General features: G+C 53.6%; 1 protein-coding gene across 1 annotated transcript in view; it reads right to left on the bottom strand.

Annotated features, from left to right (window-relative positions):
* SAMD3 (sterile alpha motif domain containing 3) overlaps positions 1-6057 on the bottom strand; it is a 41412-nt gene extending 35355 nt beyond the window's left edge. Inside the window, exons 1-2 of the mRNA XM_054173978.1 lie at positions 5970-6057; positions 2918-3107 (exon numbers count right to left, since the gene is read on the bottom strand). Coding sequence (XP_054029953.1) covers positions 2918-3107; positions 5970-6048 — 269 coding nt within the window. The 5' untranslated portion in view covers positions 6049-6057. The remainder of the gene's footprint in view (positions 1-2917; positions 3108-5969) is intronic.
* Positions 6058-26613: the final 20556 nt, after the last annotated feature.

Below are 26613 nucleotides of genomic sequence, written 5' to 3'. Positions count from 1 at the left end.
AAAAGGAAAGGGAAAAGGAAAGGGAAAAGGAAAGGGAAAAGGAAAGGGAAAAGGAAAGGGGAAAGGAAAGGGAAAAGGAAAGGGAAAAGGAAAGGGAAAAGGAAAGGGAAAAGGAAAGGGAAAAGGAAAGGGAAAAGGAAAGGGAAAAGGAAAGGGAAAAGGAAAGGGAAAAGGAAAGGGAAAGGGAAAAGGAAGGGAAAAGGAAGGGAAAAGGAAGGGAAAAGGAAGGGAAAAGGAAGGGAAAAGGAAGGGAAGGGAAAAGGAAGGGAAGGGAAAAGGAAGGGAAGGGAAAAGGAAGGGAAGGGAAAAGGAAGGGAAGGGAAAAGGAAGGGAAGGGAAAAGGAAAGGAAGGGAAACGGAAAGGAAGGTAAAAGGAAAGGAAGGGAAAGGGAAGGGAAGAGGAAGGGAAGGGAAGAGGAAGGGAAGGGAAAAGGAAGGGAAGGGAAGAGGAAGGGAATGGAAGGGAAAAGGAAGGGAAGGGAAAAGGAAGGGAAGGGAAAAGGAAGGGAAGGGAAAAGGAAGGGAAGGGAAAAGGAAGGGAAAGGGAAGGGAAGAGGAAGGGAAAAGGAAGGGAAGGGAAGAGGAAGGGAAGGGAAGAGGAAGGGAAGGGAAGAGGAAGGGAAGGGAAAAGGAAGGGAAGGGAAAAGGAAGGGAAGGGAAAAGGAAGGGAAGGGAAAAGGAAGGGAAGGGAAAAGGAAGGGAAGGGAAAAGGAAGGGAAGGGAAAAGGAAGGGAAGGGAAAAGGAAGGGAAGGGAAAAGGAAGGGAAAGGGAAGGGAAAGGGAAGGGAAGAGGAAGGGAAGGGAAAAGGAAGGGAAGGGAAGAGGAAGGGAAGGGAAAAGGAAGGGAAGGGAAAAGGAAGGGAAGGGAAAAGGAAGGGAAGGGAAAAGGAAGGGAAGGGAAGAGGAAGGGAAGGGAAAAGGAAGGGAAGGGAAAAGGAAGGGAAGGGAAAAGGAAGGGAAGGGAAAAGGAAGGGAAGGGAAAAGGAAGGGAAGGGAAAAGGAAGGGAAGGGAAAAGGAAGGGAAGGGAAAAGGAAGGGAAGGGAAAAGGAAGGGAAAGGGAAGGGAAGAGGAAGGGAAAAGGAAGGGAAGGGAAAAGGAAGGGAAGGGAAAAGGAAGGGAAGGGAAAAGGAAGGGAAAGGGAAGGGAAGAGGAAGGGAAAAGGAAGGGAAGGGAAGAGGAAGGGAAGGGAAGAGGAAGGGAAGGGAAGAGGAAGGGAAGGGAAAAGGAAGGGAAGGGAAAAGGAAGGGAAGGGAAAAGGAAGGGAAGGGAAAAGGAAGGAAGGGAAAAGGAAGGGAAGGGAAAAGGAAGGGAAGGGAAAAGGAAGGGAAGGGAAAAGGAAGGGAAGGGAAAAGGAAGGGAAGGGAAAAGGAAGGGAAGGGAAAAGGAAGGGAAAGGGAAGGGAAAGGGAAGGGAAGAGGAAGGGAAGGGAAAAGGAAGGGAAGGGAAGAGGAAGGGAAGGGAAAAGGAAGGGAAGGGAAAAGGAAGGGAAGGGAAAAGGAAGGGAAGGGAAAAGGAAGGGAAGGGAAAAGGAAGGGAAGGGAAAAGGAAGGGAAGGGAAAAGGAAGGGAAGGGAAAAAGCAAGGCAAGGGGGGAAGAGGGGAAGCAGGGAAAGGGGGAAGGGGAAGAGAGAAAGAGAGAGAGGGAGGGAAGGAGAGAGGGAAGGAGAGAGGGAAGGAGAGAGGGAAGGAGAGAGGGAAGGAGAGAGGGAAGGAGAGAGGGAAGGAGAGAGGGAAGGAGAGAGGGAAGGAGAGAGGGAAGGAGAGAGGGAAGGAGAGAGGGAAGGAGAGAGGGAAGGAGAGAGGGAAGGAGAGAGGGAAGGAGAGAGGGAAGGAGAGAGGGAAGGAGAGAGGGAAGGAGAGAGGGAAGGAGAGAGCATTTCACTCTCAGGTGTTGTGCAGCTTACAGACAAGAGTTATTTTAGAGGTCTAAGATCTCAATGAAGCAAACAGAGAACAGTTCCCACACTGAACAGTCATGAGCTTATCTGATGCTGATGTCTCTACTCCATCTCACTTCAATTATCCAACTCTGACAAGTGCCGAGGGGATCTGTCAGCAGTGCTGCCCAGTGCTGGCTCAGATTGCACCAACCCAGCTGCAGGACCTTGCATTAGGTCTTGTTGAACCTCATGAGGGTGGCTTGGGCCCAGCTCTGCAGCCTGTCCGGCTCCCTGTGCACCACCTGTAGACCATGTCCCCAGGCTCCTCATCCAAAGGTCTTTTAAGCACCTCCAGGGATGGTGACTCCAGCAGAACTGGGTTTTGTCACCTACTCTGTTCCTCTGGAGCAGGAAAGAATTGTCCTGCATTACTCCAGAAGCCTGCCCCATACACTTCACTCTAATCAATGCCCATCAATGTCTGAGAGCTGGGGGTCAGGAAGGAAAGGACAGGGACAGGCTCTGCTCACTGCACCCTGGCAGAGACCAAGGGGCAGTGGATGCTAAGTGCAGCACAGGAGGTTCCACCTCAACACGAGGAGGAACTTCTTCCCTGTGAGGGTCCCAGAGCCCTGGAGCAGGCTGCCCAGAGAGGTTGTGGAGTCTCCTGCTCTGGAGCCTTCCCAGCCCTGTCTGGATGTATTCCTGTGTGATCTGTGCTGGATTCTATGCTCCTGCTCTGGCAGGGGGGTTGGACTGGAAGGTCTCCAGAGGCCCCTTCCAGCCCCTAAGCTCCTGGGAGCCTGTGAAAGCAGAGCAGTTTAAATTAATTGTTAGCATTGTGCAGGGATCTTCCAGAGAGCCTGGCACAAAGCACAAGCTAATAAGCTCATTCTGCAGTTCCCATGCAGTCAGAGCCACTCAAAGTGTAAGAACCAGTCCCAGGTGACCTCTGAAGAGACAGCAAATGCCAGCTTAGAATGCAAAGGACCCAGCTCTACCCAGACTGGTACCCTCTGGGCCATGGACAGACTCACCTACTGAGGGCCTCTGGAGGCTTTGGAGGAGCTGTTCCACAGCAGCAGGTGAGGGCTTCCAGCCCACGGGTTTGCTGCTGGTATTTATTGATCAGGTCCATCAGCACTGCCTGGTGCCCAATCTTCTTCACCAGCTGCTGCACCATGCGGTCATTGAGAGCCAGGAGAGCTGCTCCACTCACTTCTTCTTCTGCAGATTGAAGGGGATCAGAGAGTGAGTGCACAGCAGCTACAGCAGCTCTCCTTCTGACTGATCAGCTGCTGCTGGGGGGTCTTGCTCACAGGCAAGAATCACAGTCACAGAATGTTGGGGGTTGGAAGGCACCTCCAGAGATCACCCAGTGCAACCCCCTGCCAGAGCAGGGCACCCAGGGCAGGGCACACAGAACACATCCAGGTGGGGCTGGAAAGGCTCCAGAGCAGGAGACTCCACAACCTCTCTGGGCAGCCTGCTCCAGGGCTCAGCAGCCTCACACCAAAGAAGTTTCTCCTCAGGTTGAGGTGGAACCTCCTGGGTTCCAGTTTGTGTCCACTGCCCTTTGTCCTACTCCAGGACACCACTGCCCAGAGCCTGGCCCCTGCTTCTTGACATCCACCCCTCAGATATTGATCAGATCCCTCTCAACCTTCTCTTCTCCAGGCTCAACAGCCCCAGGGCTCTCAGCCCTTCCTCCTCACACAGCTGTTCCAGGCCCTTCAGCATCAAACCCAACCAACCAAAGCCACCTTGCCTCCAGTTTTTAGAGAGACTCATTTCTCATTCTGATCACCCCCCAAAAATGAGAGCTCAAAGAGATCAGAGAGTCACAGACTGATCAGCTGCTGCTGGGGGACAGCTCACAGGCAAGAATCACAGAGTCACAGAACATTAGGGGTTGGAAAGGACCTTTGGAGATCACCCAGTCCAACCCCCTGCCAGAGCAGCATCACCCAGGGCAGGGCACACAGAACACATCCAGGTGGGGCTGGAAAGGCTCCAGAGCAGGAGACTCCACAACCTCTCTGGGCAGCCTGCTCCAGGGCTCAGCAGCCTCACACCAAAGAAGTTTCTCCTCAGGTTGGGGTGGAATTTCCTGTGATCAAGTTGATGTCCATTGCCCCTCACCCATTGCCTGATGTGCATTGCCTGGCTCCATCCTCCTGACAGCCATCCTTCAGATATTTGTAGATGTTGATAAGGTTCCCTCTCAGCCTTCTCCAGACTAAACAGCCCCAGGTCCCTCAGCCCTTTCTCCTAAGAGAGAAGTTCCTGACCCTTAACCATTCTCATGGCCTCTGTTGAGCTCTCTTAAGCAGTTCTCTGACCCTCTTCAACTGGAGAGCTCAGAACTGGACACAATCCTCCAGATGTGGCCTCAACCAGGGCTGGGCAGAGGAGGAGAAGGATGATTTCCACTGCTGATGGTCTTTTTCAACTGCTCAAACAACGCTGTGTTAGCTACTGTCCTTTCCCAAGCAGTGCCAGGAGCCCTGGGCACTGGCCAGAGCCCCTCCAGCGGTGAAAAGCCAACTCTGAAACATACAAAAGCAGTGAGCTGACTGCTTTAATGCTTCCAGTCAGGCCTTGCTCAGACCACAGCAGGCTGGGGCTTGGTTACTGAAGGAAAGCCAACTCTGTAAGAATCACAGAACTCTTTCATTTGGAAAAGACCTCTAAGACCATCCAGTCCAGACATCAACCACCGTGGCCACCAAACCATGCCCCCAGGTGCCATGGCCACAGGTTTCCTGAACCCCTCCAGGGCTGGGGACTCCACCACCTCCCTGGGCAGCCTCTGCCAGTCCCTGACCACTCTGGCAGCAAAGGAATTTTTCCTCATCTCCAACCTGACCCTCCCCTGGCACAGTTTCAGGCCAGTTCCCCTCCTCCTATCACTTGCTAGCAGGGAGCACAGCACAAACTGCCTGCTCACATAGCAGCTTCTCATGCACTCCTTTAACTATGGGCATACAAACACTCTACAAAGCATTTACACACTACAGTGACATTGGCACAGGATCTTGGGGCTTGGAAGGGACCTCTGGAGATGGAATGGAATGGAATGGAATGGAATGGAATGGAATGGAATGGAATGGAATGGAATGGAATAGAATGGAATAGAATGGAATAGAATGGAATAGAATAGAATGGAATGGAATAGAATAGAATGGAATGGAATAGAATAGAATAGAATAGAATAGAATGGAATGGAATAGAATAGAATGGAATGGAATAGAATAGACCAGGTTGGAAGAGACCTTCAAGATCATCGTGTCCAACCCATCAACCAATCCAACACCACCTAAACAACTAACCCATGGCACCAAGCACCCCATCAAGTCTCCTCCTGAATACCTCCAATCACTCTCTCTGTATAGAACTTCTTCCTAGCATCCAACCTAAACCTCCCCTGCTGCAGCCTGAGGCTGAGATCATCCAGTCCAACCCCCCTGCCAGAGCAGGAGCATAGAATCCAGCCCAGGTCACACAGGAACACATCCAGACAGGGCTGTTCAGGGGGGATAGATGGTCCTGGGCTGGTTAGTGTGGGTAGGTCACAGCTCACAGGATGTTAGGGGTTGGAAGGGACCCGAAGAGATCATCCAGTCCAAGCCCCCTGCCAGAGCAGGAGCAGAGAATCCAGCACAGGGCACACAGGAACACATCCAGACAGGGCTGGGAAGGCTCCAGAGAAGGAGACTCCACCACCTCTCCAGGCAGCCTGCTCCAGGGCTCTGGGACCCTCACAGGGAAGATTCTCTCAGGTTTATCCAGCGTAAAGCAGGCCCTGCCCAGCCTGTTCGACTGCCAGCTCAGCTCCAAGGTGCCCCTAATCAGCTTCAGGCTTCATACCATCCCCCAGCAGCACTTCCCAGAGACACAACAAACCTCCCTGCTCCTTTGAGCAGCTCTCTGCCAGCTCTCACCCTCAGCACTCTCTGTGAAGCCTGAACTCAGCATAGCTACAGCAGCCCCCAGACAAGGTAGGGCTGTGCCAGGCAAAGGCAGAGAGAGAAATACCAAGCACCCACCGAGCCCCCCCTCCCCTCCTCATGCAGCAGGAGTGCTTACCACGGAACTTGGGAACAAGTTCTCCTAAATTCCTCTGTCTCAGCCAGCTGCAGACTTGATCCACTGTCCAGTTTTCCATCTTCAGCTCTTGCAATGCTTCGAATGTCTCTGTGAAACGAAAAGAGAGGATTAGCTTTGTGCTGGATTCTAATGTTTCATAGGGGGGAGGGGGGGAAAAGATTGCACTTAGCAAAGAAAGTCAAATGTAGATGGCCTGAATCAAGAGAGTGCAGAACAACCCAGCTGATGCCTGTTGAAAGCAGCAGCTCCCCTGGATCCCTTCCTTCACCTCCTCTCCCTCTCCTGCTTTTCCCTCTGCTCTAAGAGCCAGCCTCATTGCTTATGAGGAAGGACCTGCTCCAGTACCATTAACACCCAGGTTTCCACACAGAGAAGCAAAAAGGTGTGAAATTCACCACCAGCAGCTCGTCAGGAAACGGCTGACGTCTTACAGAGAGGAAAAAAACCACCCCAAGCAGCATCGGACCAGGCTTTGGCACGGAGATGCTGAGAGTAAATCAAGCCCCTTAACCCTCCCAGCGCCACCCGGCAGCTTCCCCAGCAAACGATAACCCTCAAGCACCAACAATTAGGGGCAATAAAGCCCCTGGAAGGGGGAAGGGGGAAGGGATTAGTCCCTGTGAGGTTTGCTTGTGCAATCCTTCAGGCTCCAGCCCTCCCTAGGACAATGTGGTGGCTGCCCTGGGAAGGAGCAGCTCCAGGAGCACTTCGCAGCCCCTCTTCCCGAAGGAGTGGCTTGGATCTCCTCAGGAGGAGATTAGAATCATACAACTGTCATGGCTGGAAGGGAGCTCAAGGCTCAGCCAGTCCCAACCCCCTGCCATGGGCAGGGACACCTCACACTGCAGCAGGTTGCTCACAGCCACCTCCAGCCTGGCTGCAAACACCTCCAGGCAGGAGGCTGCCACCACCTCCCTGGGCAACCTGTGCCAGGCTCTCACCACCCTCCTGGGGAACAACTTCTTCCTCACAGCCAATCTCAATCTCCCCATTTCTAGTTCTGTTCCACCCCCCCCAGTCCTATCCCTCCCTGACACCCTCAGAAGTCCCTCCCCAGCTTTCTTGGAGCCCCCTGCAGATCCTGGAAGGCCACAATGAGGTCTCCTGGGAGCCTTCTCCTCTCCAGCCTGCACAACCCCAACTCCCTCAGTCTGTCCTCACAGCAGAGCAGCTCCAGCCCTCTGCTCCTCCTCGTGGCCCTTCTCTGGACACCTTCCAACACCTCCAGATCCTTCCTGGCACAGAGGCTCCAGAACTGGCCCCAGAGCTCCAGGTGGGATCTTTAAGGTCCCTTCCAACTCAAGCCATTCTGTTCTTCACCAACTTAAAAGGGTTAAGTTGAGGAACTTCTTTTTCTGAGTGACACCAGTGGATTTAATTTGACATGACAACAGTAGCCATACAACTCCTCCCCCAGGCTAAGCAGCAATAACAGGGTGTGAAAAGTCATTATTTATTGAGAACTCTGGTGTAAATTAAAAATCACACCTTCCTGTCACACTTCTTACTGCCTTGCAAAGAGTAGGGTGAAAAAAAAAGGGGGGGAAAAGAAAAGAGAAAGAAGAAGAAGGGGGAAAAAAAAAAGGTTCCCACAACTTAAAACATAAAACTGAAGGCAAAGCAGAAAGATATTTGCCTTATCAAGCCAGCACTGGGTGCATCAACATGGAAATGCCACTGCCTCATCCTGTGAGCAGGGCAGCATCCTAGAGCAGGAGAGAAACTCCAGCACAGGAGGCTCCATCTCGACACAAGGAGGAACTTCTGCACTGTGAGGGTCCCAGAGCCCTGGAGCAGGCTGCCCAGAGAGGCTGTGGAGTCTCCTGCTCTGGAGCCTTCCCAGCCCTGTCTGGATGTGTTCCTGTGTGCCCTGTGCTGGACTCTATGCTCCTGCTCCGGCAGGGGGGTTGGACTGGAAGATGTCCAGAGGTCCCTTCCAACCCCTGACATCCTGTGAGCTGTGATCCTGTGATCCTGCTGAAGCAGATGGGCAGACACCAACATTTCAAAGAGGCAAAAAAGGGATCCACAGCCCTGGACAGCAATCTGCCTTTAGTTTAGCCCTGGACAGCAATCTGCACCTTTAGCCCTGGACAGCAATCTGAAGCTTTAGCCCTGGACATCAATCTGCACCTTTAGTTTAGCCCTGGACAGCAATCTGTACCTTTAGCCCTGGACAGCAATCTGCACCTTTAGTTTAGCCCTGGACAGCAATCTGTACCTTTAGCCCTGGACAGCAATCTACACCTTTAGTTTAGCCCTGGACAGCAATCTGTACCTTTAGGCCTGGACATCAATCTGCACCTTTAGCCCTGGACAGCAATCTACACCTTTAGTTTAGCCCTGGACAGCAATCTGCACCTTTAGCCCTGGACATCAATCTGCACCTTTAGCCCTGGACAGCAATCTGCACCTTTAGCCCTGGACAGCAATCTGCACCTTTAGCCCTGGACAGCAATCTGTACCTTTAGGCCTGGACATCAATCTGCACCTTTAGCCCTGGACAGCAATCTACACCTTTAGTTTAGCCCTGGACAGCAATCTGCACCTTTAGCCCTGGACATCAATCTGCACCTTTAGGCCTGGACAGCAATCTGCACCTTTAGTTTAGCCCTGGACAGCAATCTGCACCTTTAGCCCTGGACATCAATCTGCACCTTTAGCCCTGGTTAGCAATCTGCACCTTTAGCCTTGGACAGCAATCTGCACCTTTAGTTTAGCCCTGGACAGCAATCTGCACCTTTAGCCCTGGACATCAATCTGCACCTTTAGCCCTGGACAGCAATCTGCACCTTTAGCCTTGGACAGCAATCTGCACCTTTAGTTTAGCCCTGGACAGCAATCTGCACCTTTAGCCCTGGACAGCAATCTGCACCTTTAGCCCTGGACATCAATCTGCACCTTTAGCCTTGGACAGCAATCTGCACCTTTAGTTTAGCCCTGGACAGCAATCTGCACCTTTAGCCCTGGATAGCAATCTGCACCTTTAGCCCTGGACAGCAATCTGCACCTTTAGCCCTGGACAGCAATCTGCACCTTTAGGCCTGGACATCAATCTGCACCTTTAGCCCTGGACAGCAATCTGCACCTTTAGGCCTGGACAGCAATCTGCACCTTTAGCCCTGGTTAGCAATCTGCACCTTTAGCCTTGGACAGCAATCTGCACCTTTAGGCCTGGACAGCAATCTGCACCTTTAGCCCTGGTTAGCAATCTGCACCTTTAGCCTTGGACAGCAATCTGCACCTTTAGGCCTGGACAGCAATCTGCACCTTTAGCCCTGGACAGCAATCTGCACCTTTAGCCCTGGTTAGCAATCTGCACCTTTAGCCCTGGACAGCAATCTGCACCTTTAGCCCTGGACAGCAATCTGCACCTTTAGGCCTGGACATCAATCTGCACCTTTAGCCCTGGTTAGCAATCTGCACCTTTAGCCTTGGACAGCAATCTGCACCTTTAGTTTAGCCCTGGACATCAATCTGCACCTTTAACCCTGGACAGCAATCTGCATGTTTAGTTTAGCCCTGGATAGCAATCTGCACCTTTAGTTTAGCCCTGGACAGCAATCTGCACCTTTAACCCTGGACAGCAATCTGCATGTTTAGTTTAGCCCTGGATAGCAATCTGCACCTTTAGTTTAGCCCTGGACAGCAATCTGCACCTTTAGTTTAGACCTGGACATCAATCTGCACCTTTAGCCCTGGACAGCAATCTACACCTTTAGTTTAGCCCTGGACAGCAATCTGCACCTTTAGCCCTGGACAGCAATCTGCACCTTTAGGCCTGGACAGCAATCTGCACCTTTAGGCCTGGACATCAATCTGCACCTTTAGTTTAGCCCTGGACATCAATCTGCACCTTTAGCCCTGGTTAGCAATCTGCACCTTTAGCCTTGGACAGCAATCTGCACCTTTAGGCCTGGACAGCAATCTGCACCTTTAGCCCTGGACAGCAATCTGCACCTTTAGCCCTGGACATCAATCTGCACCTTTAGCCCTGGACAGCAATCTGCACCATTAGTTTAGCCCTGGACAGCAATCTGCACCTTTAGCCCTGGACATCAATCTGCACCTTTAGCCCTGGTTAGCAATCTGCACCTTTAGCCTTGGACAGCAATCTGCACCTTTAGTTTAGCCCTGGACAGCAATCTGCACCTTTAGCCCTGGACATCAATCTGCACCTTTAGCCCTGGACAGCAATCTGCACCTTTAGCCCTGGACATCAATCTGCACCTTTAGTTTAGCCCTGGACAGCAATCTGCACCTTTAGCCCTGGACAGCAATCTGTACCTTTAGGCCTGGACATCAATCTGCACCTTTAGCCTTGGACAGCAATCTGCACCTTTAGTTTAGCCCTGGACAGCAATCTGCACCTTTAGCCCTGGATAGCAATCTGCACCTTTAGCCCTGGTTAGCAATCTGCACCTTTAGCCCTGGACAGCAATCTGCACCTTTAGCCCTGGACATCAATCTGCACCTTTAGCCCTGGACAGCAATCTGCACCTTTAGTTTAGCCCTGGACAGCAATCTGCACCTTTAGCCCTGGACATCAATCTGCACCTTTAGCCCTGGTTAGCAATCTGCACCTTTAGCCTTGGACAGCAATCTGCACCTTTAGTTGAGCCCTGGACAGCAATCTGCACCTTTAGCCCTGGACATCAATCTGCACCTTTAGCCCTGGACAGCAATCTGCACCTTTAGTTTAGGCCTGGACAGCAATCTGCACCTTTAGCCCTGGACATCAATCTGCACCTTTAGCCTTGGACAGCAATCTGCACCTTTAGTTTAGCCCTGGACAGCAATCTGCACCTTTAGCCCTGGACAGCAATCTGCACCTTTAGGCCTGGACATCAATCTGCACCTTTAGCCCTGGTTAGCAATCTGCACCTTTAGCCCTGGTTAGCAATCTGCACCTTTAGCCTTGGACAGCAATCTGCACCTTTAGTTTAGCCCTGGACAGCAATCTGCACCTTTAGCCCTGGACACCAATCGGCACCTTTAGTTTAGCCCTGGACATCAATCTGCACCTTTAGCCCTGGACAGCAATCTGCACCTTTAGGCCTGGACATCAATCTGCACCTTTAGGCCTGGACATCAATCTGCACCTTTAGCCCTGGACAGCAATCTGCACCTTTAGCCCTGGTTAGCAATCTGCACCTTTAGCCCTGGTTAGCAATCTGCACCTTTAGCCCTAGACAGCAATCTGCACCTTTAGCCCTCTGCAGCTCTACAGCAACAGCTCCACTGGCACAAGGAAATGCAGGGAGGAAGTGGTGGCAGTTCTGAAGCTGTTTAAAACAATCATACTGTGTGGATGAACAATCATAGAATGGTTGGAAGGGACCTCCAAACCTCTTCCAGTCCAACCTCCCTGCAGTCAGCAGGGACATCCTCCACTAGAGCAGGCTGCCCAGACCCTGTCCAGCCTCACCTTGAATATCTTCCCCATGAGGGTGGTGAGAGCCTGGCACAGGTTGCCCAGGGAGGTGGTGGCAGCCTCCTGCCTGGAGGTGTTTGCAGCCAGGCTGGAGGTGGCTGTGAGCAACCTGCTGCAGTGTGAGGTGTCCCTGCCCATGGCAGGGGGGGTGGCACTGGCTGAGCCTTGAGGTCCCTTCCAACCCTGACAATTCTATGACTCTATGATCTCCAGGGATGGGGCCTCAATAACCTCCCTGGGCAACTTGTCCCAGTGTTCTACCACACTCATGATGCAGAACTTGTTTGTAACATCCAAGGATCACTACACTCAAGTGCTTTGAAATGCCTCTCCAAAGGGATTTCACTCACTTATACCATAAAGGAGCTGGGAAAGGAGCACAGAGGTCTTCTGGCAGCATTTGGGTAGCAAGGAGAAAGACTGAGCATGGATCATAGAATCATGGAACCACAGAGCTCTTGAGGTTGGAAGAGACCTCTGAGATCACCAAGTCCAACCTCTCCCCCAGAGCTCACAGCCCCAGCCCTGCTGCTGAGCCACTGCCACTACCCCACAGCCCTCAGCACCACATCCATGCAGCTCTGAAACCCCTCCAGGGCTGGGGACTGCAGCACCTCCCTGGGCAGCCTGGGACAGGGCCTGAGAGCCCTTGCTGGGGAGAGATTGTTCCTAATCTCCAACCTGAACCTCCCCTGGCACAGCTTGAGGCTGTTTCCTCTTCTCCTAGCACTTGTTGCATGGGAGAAAAGACCAACCCCCACCTGGCTCCAACCTCCCTTCAGGTAGTTGTAGAGAGCAAGAAGTTCGTCCCCTGAACCTCCTCTTCTCCAGGCTAAACTCCTTCACTCCAGCAGCCACCAGCTCTGGCTTCTGCTGGCTGTGCTGACCTTGAATGCATTCTCGTGGTGGTTAAGTACCAAAAAGCAACTCTCTGCTCTTCTCTCCTATCTTTGCTTGCCCTGTGTACAGAGGAGAAGGGAGCAGGGAGGGGGAAGCTCTAGGTAGCCCCCTGGTCTTGTCCAGGGGGGGTTCTTGTGTTGTTTATAAATGGTGTGTAAATCTATAAATATATATATGTATGTATGTATGTATATATAAGTGTGTAAGTATTGTTTATTTTGTACACAGGCTCCCAGGATGCCAGGGGCTGGAAGGGACCCCTGGAGATCTTCCAGTCCAACCCCCTGCCAGAGCAGGAGCAGAGAACCCAGCACAGGTCACACAGGAACACATCCAGACAGGGCTGGGAAGGCTCCAGAGAAGGAGACTCCACAACCTCTCTGGGCAGCCTGCTCCAGGGCTCTGGGACCCTCACAGTGCAGAAGTTCCTCCCTGTGTTGAGGTGGAAGCTCCTGTGCTGGAGTTTCCATCCATTGCTCCTTGTCCTGTCCCAGGGCACAGTGAGCAGAGCCTGGCCCTTCCTTGCTGACCCCCAGCCCTCAGCTCTTGACAGCCATTCACTGTAGACATTCATTGTTTGTGAGCTGATCTGACTTACACATCCATTGCATCTCCTATCCACAGTGCAGCTTTGCTTGCAGACACAGCTCCATTTGCCTTCCAGCTCAGCTGCTCTGGCAGTTTTCTGTTGGGGGGTGTCAATTCAGCCCTGGGCAGGGGCAGCCCCACAGCTCCTCAGCAGGAGCTCAGCTTTATTTTGGGAGTCCCTGAGCCAAGGAGCAGAGCCCTGGGCAGCACCAGGCAGCTCCTGTCTCCTTCAGTAGGACTGAGGATTGATGGATGATAGGGAGCCTGCCCACTGCTGCCAGTCCTCCTCCAGCCTGCCCACCACAGCAGGGTGAAGGCAGGGCTGGATAATGAAGTTTTGAAACATTTCACTGTGCACATGTTCTGTTTTGGCTCTATTTATTGACAGTGACAGATGCAGTCAGTCACAGGCTGTGTGTGAAGGGCTTGTGTGGGTGTAGGCAGCCAGGTGAAGCAGGGGGAGGACTGAGCTAGACTGCAGAGACAAACCAGACTGTGTCACAGGCCTGCTGGATGTGCTAGAAGCAGCACTGTCACTCCTTTGGCATCATGGAATCATAGAAGGTACTGGGTTGGAAGGGACCCTTGAAGGTCATCTTGTCCCAGCAGGGAGGAGGGACATCTCCAGGAGGAGCAGGCTGCTCAGGGCCCCATTGAGGCTGATCTTGAATGTCTCCAGGGAGAGGTTCAGAGAGGAGAGGTTCGGAGAGAAGAGAAGAGAAGAGAAGAGAAGAGAAGAGAAGAGAAGAGAAGAGAAGAGAAGAGAAGAGAAGAGAAGAGAAGAGAAGAGAAGAGAAGAGAAGAGAAGAGAAGAGAAGAGAAGAGAAGAGAAGAGAAGAGAAGAGAAGAGAAGAGAAGAGAAGAGACGAGAAGCGAAGAGAAGAGACGAGAAGAGAAGAGAAGAGAAGAGAAGAGAAGAGAGCAGAGAGAAGAGAGAAGAGAAGAGAGAAGAGAGAAGAGAGGAGAGAAGAGAAGAGAAGAGAGAAGAGAGAAGAGAAGAGAAGAGAAGAGAAGAGAAGAGAAGAGAAGAGAAGAGAAGAGAAGAGAAGAGAAGAGAAGAGAAGAGAAGAGAAGAGAAGAGAAGAGAAGAGAAGAGAAGAGAAGAGAAGAGAAGAGAGAAGAGAGAAGAGAAGAGAAGAGAAGAGAAGAGAAGAGAAGAGAAGAGAAGAGAGGAGAGGAGAGGAGAGGAGAGGAGAGGAGAGGAGAGGAGAGGAGAGGAGAGGAGAGGAGAGGAGAGGAGAGAAGAGAAGAGAAGAGAAGAGAAGAGAAGAATGCCTCAACCACCTCCCTGGACAACTTGTTGCAGTATTTCACCACCCTCACTGTGCAGAGCTTCCTCCTGATGCCCAAACTAATATGAACATGAGCCAGCAGTGTGCCCAGGTAGCCAAGAAGGCCAAGGGCATCCTGGCCTGCATCAGGAAGAGTGTGGCCAGCAGGAGCAGGGAAGTCCTTGTGCCCTGTGCTCAGCACTGCTTAGGCCACACCTGGAGTCCTGTGTCCAGTTCTGGGCTCCTCAGTTTCAGAAGGACATTGAGAGACTTGAAGGTGTCCAGAGAAGGGCAAGGAGGCTGGGGAGGGGTCTGGAGCACAGCCCTGGGAGGAGAGGCTGAGGGAGCTGGGGTTGCTCAGCCTGCAGAAGAGGAGGCTCAGGGGAGACCTTCTTGCTCTCTACAACTCCCTGGAGGGAGGTTGTAGCCAGGTGGGGGTTGGTCTCTTCTCCCAGGCAGGCAGCAGCAGAACAAGAGGACACAGTCTCCAGCTGTGCCAGGGGAGGTTTAGGCTGGAGGTTAGGAAGACATTCTTCCCAGCAAGAGAGATTGGCCATGGGAATGTGCTGCCCAGGGAGGTGGTGGAGTCCCCATCCCTGGAGGTGTTTAGGAAGAGCCTGGATGAGGCCCTTGGTGCCATGGTTGAGTTGATCAGATGGTGCTGGGTGATAGGTTGGACTTGATGATCTCTGAGGTCCTTTCCAACCTGGTTAATTCTATTCTATTCTATTCTATTCTAAACCTGCTCTGCTCCAACCTAAACCCTTGTCCCTCATCCCTTCACTACAAGCCTTTGTATAAAGTCCCTGGAAGGCTGCTCTGAGGTCTCCCTGGAGCCTTCTCTTCTCCAGACTGAGCAGCCCCAACTCTCCCAGCCTGTCCCCATAGAGAAGGTTCTCCAACCCTCTGATCATCTTTGTGGCCTCTTCTGGACCCTCTCCAGCAGGTCCATGCCCATCCTGAGCTGAGGACTCCAGAGCTGAGCTCAGTACTCCAGGTGGGGGAGAGCAGAGAGGCAGAATCACCTCCCTCAATTTGTTGGCCAGCCACTGGTGCAAACTCTTTGTGTGTCCAAAGTGTTCTAGAGGGTGAACTGAGTCATGGAGCAATTGATCCAGAGTAATTGCAGGTGTTGGCTCACTGATGCTGGGGACACACACAGACTGTTCCTTACAGCATTGCCACACCAGATGGGTCCTGACTGCCCACTGCCTGCCTGCTGCTGCCTCCTCACCAGGTCTGGATGGAGAACTCAGCTGAACACTCCATGGCTCAGGCAGCTGGCTGAAAGCACCCATGGGAAGATAATCAAAGACCTCTCTGAAGGGGTTCCCAAAGACTGGCCCAGGCTGCCCAGGGAGGAGGCTGAATCCCCATCTCTGGTGGTGTTTCACTGAGGCAGGGACGTGGTTCTGAGGGCCATGGCTTAGCCCCAGCCTTGGCAGAGTCAGGGAATGGTTGAGGTGGATGATCTTAAAGGGCTTTCACAACCAAAACCATTCAGTGATGCTAGGCTCTCTCTCTCTCTGCACATCTGTGCATCACAGTGTCACAGTGTCACAGTATCACCAAGGCTGGAGGAGACCTCAAAGATCATCGAGTCCAACCTGTCACATGTTACATCTGTAGGCTCTTTCCTTGTGACAGTGACCACATAACACAGGCTCTAAGCTCATGCAGTCCAACCATCAACCCAACCCCACCATGGCCATTAAACCATGGCCCCAGGTGCCATGGCCACAGGTTTCCTGAACACCTGCAGGGATGGGGACTCCACCACCTCCCTGGGCAGCCTGTGCCAAGCCCTGACCACTCTTGCAGCAAAGAAATTTTTCCTCCTCTCCAACCTGACCCTCCCCTGGCACAATTTCAGGCCACTGCCTCTCATCCTATAACCTGATACTAGGGGGAAGAGACCAACCCCCACCTCACTGCAACTTGAAGCCTGCTTCAGGGGACTCTCTCCTCCTGCTTTGTCCTCTTTCTCAGCTATGCCAATTATGAGGCCTAGAAAAAAAAGCCACCCCAAACACTTGGGGAACTACATATCATAGAATCAATGAATTGTCAGGGTTGGAAGGGAGCTCAAGGCTCAGCCAGTCCCAACCCCCTGCCATGGGCAGGGACACCTCACACTGCAGCAGGTTGCTCACAGCCACCTCCAGCCTGGCTGCAAACACCTCCAGGCAGGAGGCTGCCACCACCTCCCTGGGCAGCCTGTGCCAGGCTCTCACCACCCTCCTGGGGAACAACTTCTTCCTCACAGCCAATCTCAGTCTCCCCACTTCTAGTTTTGCTGCATCCCCCCCAGTCCTATTCCTCCCTGACACCCTCCAAAGTCCCTCCCCAGCTTTCTTGCAGCCCCCTGCAGATCCTGGAAGGCCACAATGAGGTCTCCTGGGAGCCTTCTCCTCTCCAGCCTGCACAACCCCAACTCCCTCAGGCTGTCCTCACAGTATCACAGTATATCAGAGGCTGGAAGGGACCTCCAGAGATCATCCAGTCCAATCCCCTGCCAGAGCAGGGTCACCCAGGGCAGGTCACACAGGAACACAGCCAGGTGGGTTTTGAATGCCTCCAGAGCTGGAGACTCCAGCACCTCTCTTGGCAGCCTGCTGCAGGGCTCTGTCACCCTTAAATATCACAGGAAAGTATCACAGGATGTTAGGGCTTGGAAGGGACCTCTGGAGACCACCCAGTCCAACCCCTTGCCAGAGCAGGGGCATATAACCATAGAATGTAGTGCAGGTCACACAGGAACACATCCAGGTGGGGCTGGAAAGCCTCCAGAGATGAAGTTTCCACAACCTCTCTGGGCAGCCTGCTCCAGGGCTCTGTCACCATCACTGTGAAGTTTCTCCTCATGTTGAGCTGAATCCTTTCATGGTCCAGCTTCTCCCTGTTGTGTTTTGGCTTATTGCTGTGCACCACTGAAAAGAGCTTGGCCCCCACCCCTCAGCCACTGATAGACACTGATCAGATGTGTACAAGCATTTAGTCCAGTGACAAGGGGGGGGGAAGTGTCCCAGGCTGAGGAGCTCCTCAGGCAGTCTATCAGTTGGTGATCCCAGAGCTTGCTTTCACCTGCACAGCTTCCTAATGCTTTCTGTGAAGAGGAAGCCTGCGGTTTCACAGGTGCTCTGCAGGTTCACAGTGTCACAGTGCCACCAAGGTTGGAAGAGACCTCAAAGATCATCAAGTCCAAGCTGTCACCACAGAGCTCATGACTAAACCATGGCTCCAAGTGCCACATCCAATCCCCTCTTGAACACCTCCAGGGATGGGGACTCCACCACCTCCCTGGGCAGCACATCCCAATGGCTAACAACTCTCTCTGGGAAGAACTTTCTCCTCACTTTGAGTCTAAACCTCTACTGGCACAGCTTGAGACTGTGTCCTCTTGTTCTGGGGCTGGTTGCCTGGGAGAAGAGCCCAACCCCCACCCGGCTACAACCTCCCTTCAGGGAGCAATGAGGTCTCCCCTGAGCTTCCTCTTCTGCAGGCTAAGCAACCCCAGCTCCCTCAGCCTCTCCTCACAGGGCTGTGCTCCAGACCCCTCCCCAGCCTCCTTGCCCTTCTCTGGATACCTTCAAGTCTCTCAATGTCCTTCTTGAACAGATATTAAAGAGGCTGGGGCCCAGCACTGCTCCCTGGGGCACACCACTGGTGCCTGGCTGCCAGCTGGCTGTGGCACCATTCACCACCACTCTCAGGCTGGATGTTAGGATGTTAGGTAAAAGTTCTATACAGAGAGAGTGATTGCCCATTGGAATGGGCTGCCTGGGGAGGTGGTGGAGTCCCCATCACTGGAGGTGTTCAGGAGGAGACTTGATGGGGTGCTTGGTGCCATGGGTTAGTTGTTTGGGTGGTGTTGGATTGGTTGATGGGTTGGACGTGATGATCTTGAAGGTCTCTTCCAACCTGTTTTATTCTATGTATTCTATGTATTCTCTGGGCTCAGCCTCCAGCCAGTTCCTAACCCAGCTCAGAGAGCTGCTGTCCAAGCCAGGGGCTGACAGCTTGGCCAGGAGCTTGCTGTGGGGGATGGTGGCAAAGGCCTTGCTGCAGTCCAGGCAGACTCCATCCACAGCCTGCCCCACACCCACCAGGCAGTCAGCTGGGCATGGAAGGAGATCAGGTTGGAGAGGCAGGACCTGCCCTGCCTGAATCCCTGCTGGCTGGGCCTGAGCCCTTGGCCATCCTTCAGGTGCAGTTATTGCCCCCAGGATAATCTGCTCCAGCACTTTCCCTGGCACTGAGCTCAGGCTGCCAGGCCTGGAGTTTCCAGGTTCCTCCATCCGACCCTGCTTGTGGCTGGGGACCACACTGGCCAGTTTCAGTCCCTTGGGACCTCTCCAGTGAGGCAGGACTGGAGGAAAATGATGGAGAGCGGCTTGGCAGCTCATCTGCCAGCTCTCTCAGCACCAAAGGTTGCCCCAAAGACTCTAGGTGAGCACACAGCAGGCATGAAAACTGCCCTTAAACCCCTGCTTCAAGTTACAGTGAGGTGGGGTTTGGTCTCCTCTCCCCAGTACCAGGTTATAGGATGAGAGGCCTGAAATGGTGCCAGGGGAGGGTCAGGTTGGAGATGAGGGAAATTTGTTTGCTGCAGGAGTGGTCAGGGATTGGCACAGGCTGCCCAGAGAGGTTGTGGAGTCTCCTTCTCTGGAGCCTTCCCAGCCCTGTCTGGTTGTGTTCTTGTGTGCCCTGTGCTGGATTCTCTGCTCCTGCTCTGGCAGGGGGGGTTGGACTGGATGATCTCCAGAGGTCCCTTCCAAGCCCCAAGATCCTGTGCCAATGTCACTGTAGTGTGTAAATGCTTTGTAGAGTGTTTGTATGCCCATAGTTAAAGGAGTGCATGAGAAGCTGCTATGTGAGCAGGCAGTTTGTGCTGTGCTCCCTGCTAGCAAGTGATAGGAGGAGGGGAACTGGCCTGAAATTGTGCCAGGGGAGGGTCAGGTTGGAGATGAGGAAAAATTCCTTTGCTGCCAGAGTGGTCAGGGACTGGCAGAGGCTGCCCAGGGAGGTGGTGGAGTCCCCAGCCCTGGAGGGGTTCAGGAAACCTGTGGCCATGGCACCTGGGGCCAGGGTTTGGTGGCCATGGTGGGGTTGGGTTGGTGTTTGGACTGGATGAGCTGAGAGGCCTCTTCCAACCAAAACAATTCCATGGTTCTGTGATTTGGGAATATGCCTTACAGATCCAGGCTGCCAACCACTACAGACTTGGGTGGGGATGGGGATAGAATAGAATAGAACAGAACAGAACAGAACAGAATAGAGTAGAATAGAATAGAATAGAGTAGAATAGAATAGAGTAGAATAGAATAGAATAGAGTAGAATAGAATAGAGTAGAATAGAATAGAGTAGAATAGAATAGAATAGAATAGAATAGAATAGAATAGAATAGAATAGAATAGAATAGAATAGACCAGGCTGGAAGAGGCCTTCAAGATCATGGAGTCCAACCTATCATCCAACACCACCCAACCAACTCACCCATGGCACCAAGCACCCTATCAAGACTCCTCCTGCACACCTCCAGTGCTGGATGACAGGCAAGGCTTGACCTCAGCTGAAGCACCTTGTCTAGGAGAGGAGCAAGGGCTAAGGATCTGAAGGGAAAGTCCACAGCATGCTGCAGGCAGATGCAGAGCATTCAGAACAGGCACAAGTGGTCATTTTTAGCTTCTATGTGAGCAGCTGCAGCCAGCAGGGCAAGAGAGGGGATTCTGCCCCTGGGCTCTGCTCTGCTCAGACCTCACCTCCAATCCTGCCTCCAGCTCTGCTGTCCCCAGCAGAAGGACACAGAGCTGCTGGAGAGGGTCCAGAGGAGGCCACAAAGATGCTCCCAGGGCTGGAGCAGCTCTGCTGTGAGCACAGGCTGAGGGAGCTGGGGCTGTGCAGCCTGCAGAGGAGAAGGCTCCAGGGGGACCTCAGAGCTGCCTGCCAGGAGCTGAAGGGATCCTGCAGGAAGGCTGCAGAGAGACTTTTCCTGAGGAGGGTGTCTGGGGCCAGGCCAAGGGGGAATGGTTTGGAGCTGAGGCAGAGCAGGGTGAGTCTGGAGCTGAGGAAGAAGAGTTTCAGTACGAGGGTGATGAGACTCTGGCACAGGCTGCCCAGGGAGGTTGTGGCTGCCTCTTCCCTGGGGGTGTCCAAGGCCAGGTTGGATGAGTTTAACTGAGAGGTGTCCTTGCCCATGGCAGGAGGGTTGGAGTTAATCTCTGAGGTCCCTTCCAACCTGAGCCACTCTCTGATTCCATGAACTAAGCAGGTTAAAGCTGTTTGCCATAACAGCCCAAAGAAGTCAGCTTTGTGATCCAGCCTCAGGCAGCTGCACTGCATGAGGGAGCAGGCAAGGCTTCCCTCCCTGCTGGAGCTTTGTTTCACCCATCCTGTGGCTCCTAAACCTACACACTTTATAAATAACTCCTCTCTGACTGCAGGTCCTGAGTGCACTGCAGACAGTCAGACTGAAGCACTGCAGCACCAAAAGAGGTGAGAAATTCCTCTGGCTGAGTCCTAAACAGAGTGCTAATGGCAGAGCAGCATTTGGGTGTCAGAATGCTGGTAAATGCTAAGCCAAAGCATCCCCCAGGCAGCTACACACACTGCAGGTTGCCAAAGAGGGGGGAACTGACTTTGGGCTACATGGGTCAGCAGTCAAGGACAAGAAGGGTACCAAGATCTTCCTCCAGGTCACCAGGACCTGCTTTAACAAAGCCAGGAGTGAAGGCAGGGGTTGGTGCTGGGACCAGTGCTCTGCCAGTGACATGGACGTGGGATTGAGGCATCCTTGCAGATGATACCAGGCTGTGTGGTGTGGCTGACAGCCTGGAGGGAAGGGATCCATCCAGAGGGACCTGGACAGGCTGGGTCAAGCCTGGTGAACCCAAGCCAACCTCTTGAAGCTCAACAAGGCCAAGTCCTGGACCTGGGTCAGGGCAATCCCAAGCACTATTCCAGGCTGGGTGAGGAGTGCCTCAAGAGCAGCCTTGAGGAGAAGGTCTTGGTGGTGTGAGTTGGTGACAAAGTCCCCAGGAGCCAGCACTGGTCCCTGGCAGCCCAGAGCCAGCTGAGTGCTGAGCTGCAGCCAGAGCAGGGAGAGCAGCAGCACAGGGAGGGGATTCTGCCCCTCTGCTCTGCTCTGCTCAGCCCCCACCTGCAGCACTGCCTCCAGCTCTGGGCCCCCAGCACAAGAAGGACCTGGAGCTGCTGGAGAGGCTCCAGAGGAGGCCACAAAGATGATCAGAGAGCTGGAGAACCTTCCCTGTGGGGACAGGATAGGTGACAGGTCAAGGAGCAATGGACACAAACTGGAACCCATGAAGTTCCAAACCTCTGTGGTTCTCTGACAGGCTAAAGGAGTTGGATCTGTTGAGTCTGGGGAAGAAAAGACTCCAGGCAGACCTTAGAGCAGCCTTCCAGTCCCTGAAGGGACCTGGGGGTCTTGGTGGACAGCAAGCTCAGCATGAGTGAGCAGTGGGCACAGGAAGCCAGCAGGATGCTGGGTGGCATCACCAAGGGCATCACCAGCAGAGACACAGAAGTCATTGTCCCACTCTGCTCAGTGCTGCTCAGACCACACCTGGAGCACTGCCTGCAGATTTGGTCCCTGCTGGACAGAAGAGATGTGGACAGGCTGGGAAGTGTCCAGAGAAGGGCCAGGGCTCTAAGGTCTCCCTGGAGCCTCCTTTTCTGCAGGCTGAACAGCCCCAGCTCTCCCAGCCTGTCCCTACAGCAGAGGCTCTCCAGTCCTCTGATCATCTTTGTGGTGTCTGGAGCCTCTCCAGCAGGTCCATGTCTCTCTTGTGTTGAAGACTCCACAGCCCTGCAGGTGAGGTCAGAGCAGAGCAGAGGGGCAGGATCCTCTCTCTCCATCTCAGGCAATGGGCACTGGCAGCCCAGAAGGCCAAGGGCAGCCCCTTGGGCTGCCCTTGGCCTTCTGGGCTGCCAGTGCCCATTGCTGGCTCCTGCCCAGCTTCTCCCCCACAAGCCCTCCCAAGTCCTTCTCTGCAGGGCTGCTCTCAATCTCCTCAGCCCCCAGCCTGGATTGATATTGAAGATTTGTCCTGACCTAGAGTCAGGAACTTGCACTTCACCTTATTGAGCCTCATGAGGTCCTCCTGAGCACACCTCTCCAGCCCATCCAGGTCCCTCTGGATGTCATCCCTTCCCTCCAACAGGTCAGCTGGACTGCTCAGCTTGGTATTCACCAGCAACTTGCTCACAGGGGGCCTCAACAATGGGGAGATTGAGATTGGCTGTGAGGAAGAAGTTGTTCCCCAGGAGGGTGGTGAGAGCCTGGCACAGGTTGCCCAGGGAGGTGGTGGCAGCCTCCTGCCTGGAGGTGTTTGCAGCCAGGCTGGAGGTGGCTGTGAGCAGCCTGCTGTGGTGTGAGGTGTCCCTGCCCATGGCAGGGGGTTGGAGCTGGATGATCCTTGAGGTCTCCTCCAGCCCTGACAATTCTCTGATTCTTTGATCTTGGGCTGTTCAGCCTGGAGAAGAGAAGGCTCCAGGGAGACCTCAGAGCTGCCTTCCAACACCTGAAGGGATCCTACAGGAAGGCTGCAGTGCAATAGGACAAGGGGGAATGGTTTGAAGCTGAGGAAAACTGGATTGTAGGAAGAAGTTGTTGCCCAGGAGGGTGGTGAGAGCCTGGCACAGGCTGCCCAGGGAGGTGGTGGCAGCCTCCTGCCTGGAGGTGTTTGCAGCCAGGCTGGAGGTGGCTGTGAGCAACCTGCTGCAGTGTGAGGTGTCCCTGCCCATGGCAGGGGGTTGGGACTGGCTGAGCCTTGAGCTCCCTTCCAACCCTGACAATTCTCTGTTTCTGATCTCATTTTCTGTATCACTGATGAAGACATTGAACACTGATGAAGATATTGAACAAGTCCCATTGCAGACCCTTTTGGTGTGGCTGAGGTCACCTTTAGCAGGGGGGGGAGAGGTGAAGTGGGAGATCAGCACTGCCAGGCAGCTGGAGCTGCTCCAGCCTGCTGGTGTTTGGGAGCTCTCACCTGCCACTTGCAGATCTGGAACTCCTTCTGGGTGCAGACAGATGGGTTTGTTTTCAAATCTTCTTGCCTAAGTGCAGCTGGGAGTTTGGAGCCTTTAATAACATCCCTAACATCTTGAGTCCTCCTTTTGCCACTGCAGGAGGTCTGGGGGTGTGGAGTGCTGCAGCTCAGCTGTCCTGTGATAGCTTACAGCAGCCCAGCACCAGGCAAGGCTGTGTCTAGGGCAGAGCATTACACAGGACAGGTTCAGCTGGGGAAGGGTCTGGAGAACAGGGCTGGGGAGGAGCAGCTGGGGGAGCTGGGGGTGGTTAGTGTGGAGAAGAGGAGGCTGAGGGAGACCTCATTGCTCTCTGCAGCTCCCTGAGAGGAAGCTGGAGCCAGATAGGGGCTGGGCTCTTCTCCCTAGCATCAGATGACAGAAGAAGAGGAAATGTCCTGACATTGTGCCAGGGCAGGGTTAGGTTGGATATTTTGATACTGGATATTTAGGTTGGATATTTTCCTTTGCTGCAAGAGTGGTCAGGGATTGGCACAGGCTGCCCAGGGAGGTGGTGGAGTCCCCAGCCCTGGAGGTGTTCAAGAGACCTGTGGCCATGGCACTTGGGGCCAGGGTTTGGTGGCCATGGTGGGGTTGGGTTGAAGGCTGGACTCAATGATCTCAGAGAGCTGTTCTAATTCAAACAACTCCCTGATCCTCTAAGTCAAAGGGAGCCCTGGGTTACTGAGAATGCCCATTTTGACCCTGGCACCTGAGGTGAAATAGCACAAACAAAATGCTTGTGGCTGGGGGCAGCAGGGACAAAACTGAGAGCCCCAAATGTCCAAGAGCTGCAAGAACAATGCAGAACCAAATTGGTTCTACAAGCTCCCAGCCAAGAGCATGGCCTTGTCCCTTGGTGCCAGGAATGTCTCTCATGCTTTGAGCAGTGGTCACACATCCCAGGATTTCAGCACCACAACAGGACACCCTTGGAGCCCTAGACAGCACAGCCAGGGGGAGTTATTGCAGGGTTTATGGACACTGAATCCTTCCTAGCTGCCTTCCTCCCCTTCTGCTGTCATATGGTTGAAGGGCATCCCTCAAGTCTTTCACAAGCAATCATGAACTGCTGCCTTTCATGGGCTCACAAGGGGAAAATGAGCCAGTGTTTTGTCCCTGCCTGCTGCAGCCTCTCCTGGCCAACCCCCCCAAGCCTTGCTTTACAAGTATGATTGAAAACAGCAGGTGGAATTGCTCTGGAACAAGAGGACACAGTCTCAAGCTGTGCCAGGGGAGGTTTAGGCTGGAGGTTAGGAAGAAATTCTTCCCAGACAGAGAGATTGGCCACGGGAATGTGCTGCCCAGGGAGGTGGTGGAGTCCCCATCCCTGGAGGTGTTTAGGAAGAGCCTGGATGAGGCCCTTGGTGCCATGGTTTAGTTGATCAGATGGTGCTGGGTGATAGGTTGGACTTGATGATCTCAAAGGTCTTTTCCAACCTGGTCTATTCCATTCCATTCCATTCCATTCCATTCCATTCCATTCCATTGACCCCTTGGCATTGCCCCTGTCAGCTCTGGTTAGAGCAAGTGGTGAAGCCCTGTTCTACCCTGCTGGTTTCAGACAAAGCTCTGACTGAAGGGGGTGCAGGACTGGAAGTGTTGTGCTCCTCCTCCTCATGGTCACCACCACCACCACCATCATCATCATCATCACCATCATCATCATCATCATCACCATCAAAGATCCACAGGATGGTTTGAGTTGGAAGAGACCTTCCAGACCAGCTAGTTCCAAGCAGGGACACCTCCCACCTGCCCAGGCTGCTCAAGGCCTCATCCAGCCTGGCCTTCAACACCTCCAGGGAGGAGGCAGCCACAGCCTCCCTGGGCAGCCTGTGCCAGAGTCTCCCCACCCTCACTCTAAGGAATTTCTTCTTCATCTCCAGTCTCAGTCTCCCCTCTCCCAGCTCAAAGCCATTGTTCCTCACCCTGGCACTCCCAGCCCTTGTCCAAAGTCCCTCCCCAGCTCTCCTGAAGCCCCTTCAGGTGCTGGAAGGCTGCTCTGAGCTCTCCCTGGAGCCTTCTCTTCTCCAGGCTGAGCAGCCCTGTACTTCATGCAGTCAGTGTTAGTTACTTGATAAAATGCTGCTGTCAGGAGCTGGTTTGGGTTAGAGCTGAGACTTTGGACTGAAGTAAAACAATGAAGCCTCCCTGGCACACAGAAAACAATGACTCCACTGCTGGGTAAAGCAAGTCCCTGGCAGCACTGCTATGCACCATGTGGAGCAGCTCTGCAGTCCCTCCCACCTCAGTGCCCATCCCTAGTGAGGATAACATGACCCAGATCAGACAGCCAGCACCTGGCATGTGTTAGGAGCAGAGTGGGAAAAGGAGGAATGTTTGGAGAGCTACCAGAAGAATGGACAGCACAGAAGGGGCTGAGAATTCTCAAGGCTGAGGAGGAGAAGAGCAGAGAGGCACCACAAAACTGCTGCTGGTCCTAGTGTCCTGACTCTGCCCTGCTCCACTTCCAAACCACTGCCCCTCACGCTATCCCCACAGGCCCTGCTGAACAGTCCCTCCCCAGCCTGCCTGGAGGTGCCCTGCAGACATTGAAATGAGGCTCTAAGGTTTCCCCAGAGCCCTCTGTTCTCCAGGCTGAACAGCCCCAACTCTCCCAGCCTCATGCAAGAGGTGCTGCAGCCCTCTGATCACCTTTGTGGCCTCCTCTGGACCCACATCCCCAGGTCCCTGTCCTTCCAGAGCTGGACACAGTGCTGCCCTGTGGAATTTGCACCTGCAGAGCTGGATCTCAGGGGAAGTATCAGTGGAAGTCATTGCTGCTGCTGCTGGAAGGACCTCTGCTTTTTCTTTTTCTTTTTGTTTAACCAGGTTGGAAAAGACCTCAGAGATCATCAAATCCAACCTGTCACCCAGCACCATCTGATCAACTAAACCATGGCACCAAGGGCCTCATCCAGGCTCTTCCTAAACACCTCCAGGGATGGGGACTCCACCACCTCCCTGGGCAGCACATCCCAGTGGCCAATCTCTCTTGCTGGGAAGAATTTCTTCCTAACATCAGCCTAAATCTCCCCTGGCACAGCTTGAGACTGTGTCCTCTTGTTCCAGTGCTGGGTGCCTGGGAGAAGAAACCAACCCCCACCTGGCTCCAACCTCCCTTCAGGGAGTTGTGGAGAGAGCAAGAAGGTCTCCCCTGAGCCTCCTCTTCTGCAGGCTAAGCAACCCCAGCTCCCTCAGCCTCTCCTCACAGGGCTGTGCTCCAGACCCCTCCCCAGCTTTGTTGCCCTTCTCTGGACACCTTCCAGCATCTCAACATCTTTCCTAAACTGAGGAGCCCAGAACTGGACACAGGACTCAAGGTGTGGCCTAACCAGTGCTGAGCACAGGGCACAATGACCTCCCTGCTCCTGC

Source organism: Dryobates pubescens, chromosome 28 (assembly GCF_014839835.1).
Source record: "Dryobates pubescens isolate bDryPub1 chromosome 28, bDryPub1.pri, whole genome shotgun sequence".
NCBI classification, from domain to species: domain Eukaryota; kingdom Metazoa; phylum Chordata; class Aves; order Piciformes; family Picidae; genus Dryobates; species Dryobates pubescens.
This window is presented reverse-complemented; position numbering and strand designations above follow the sequence as displayed.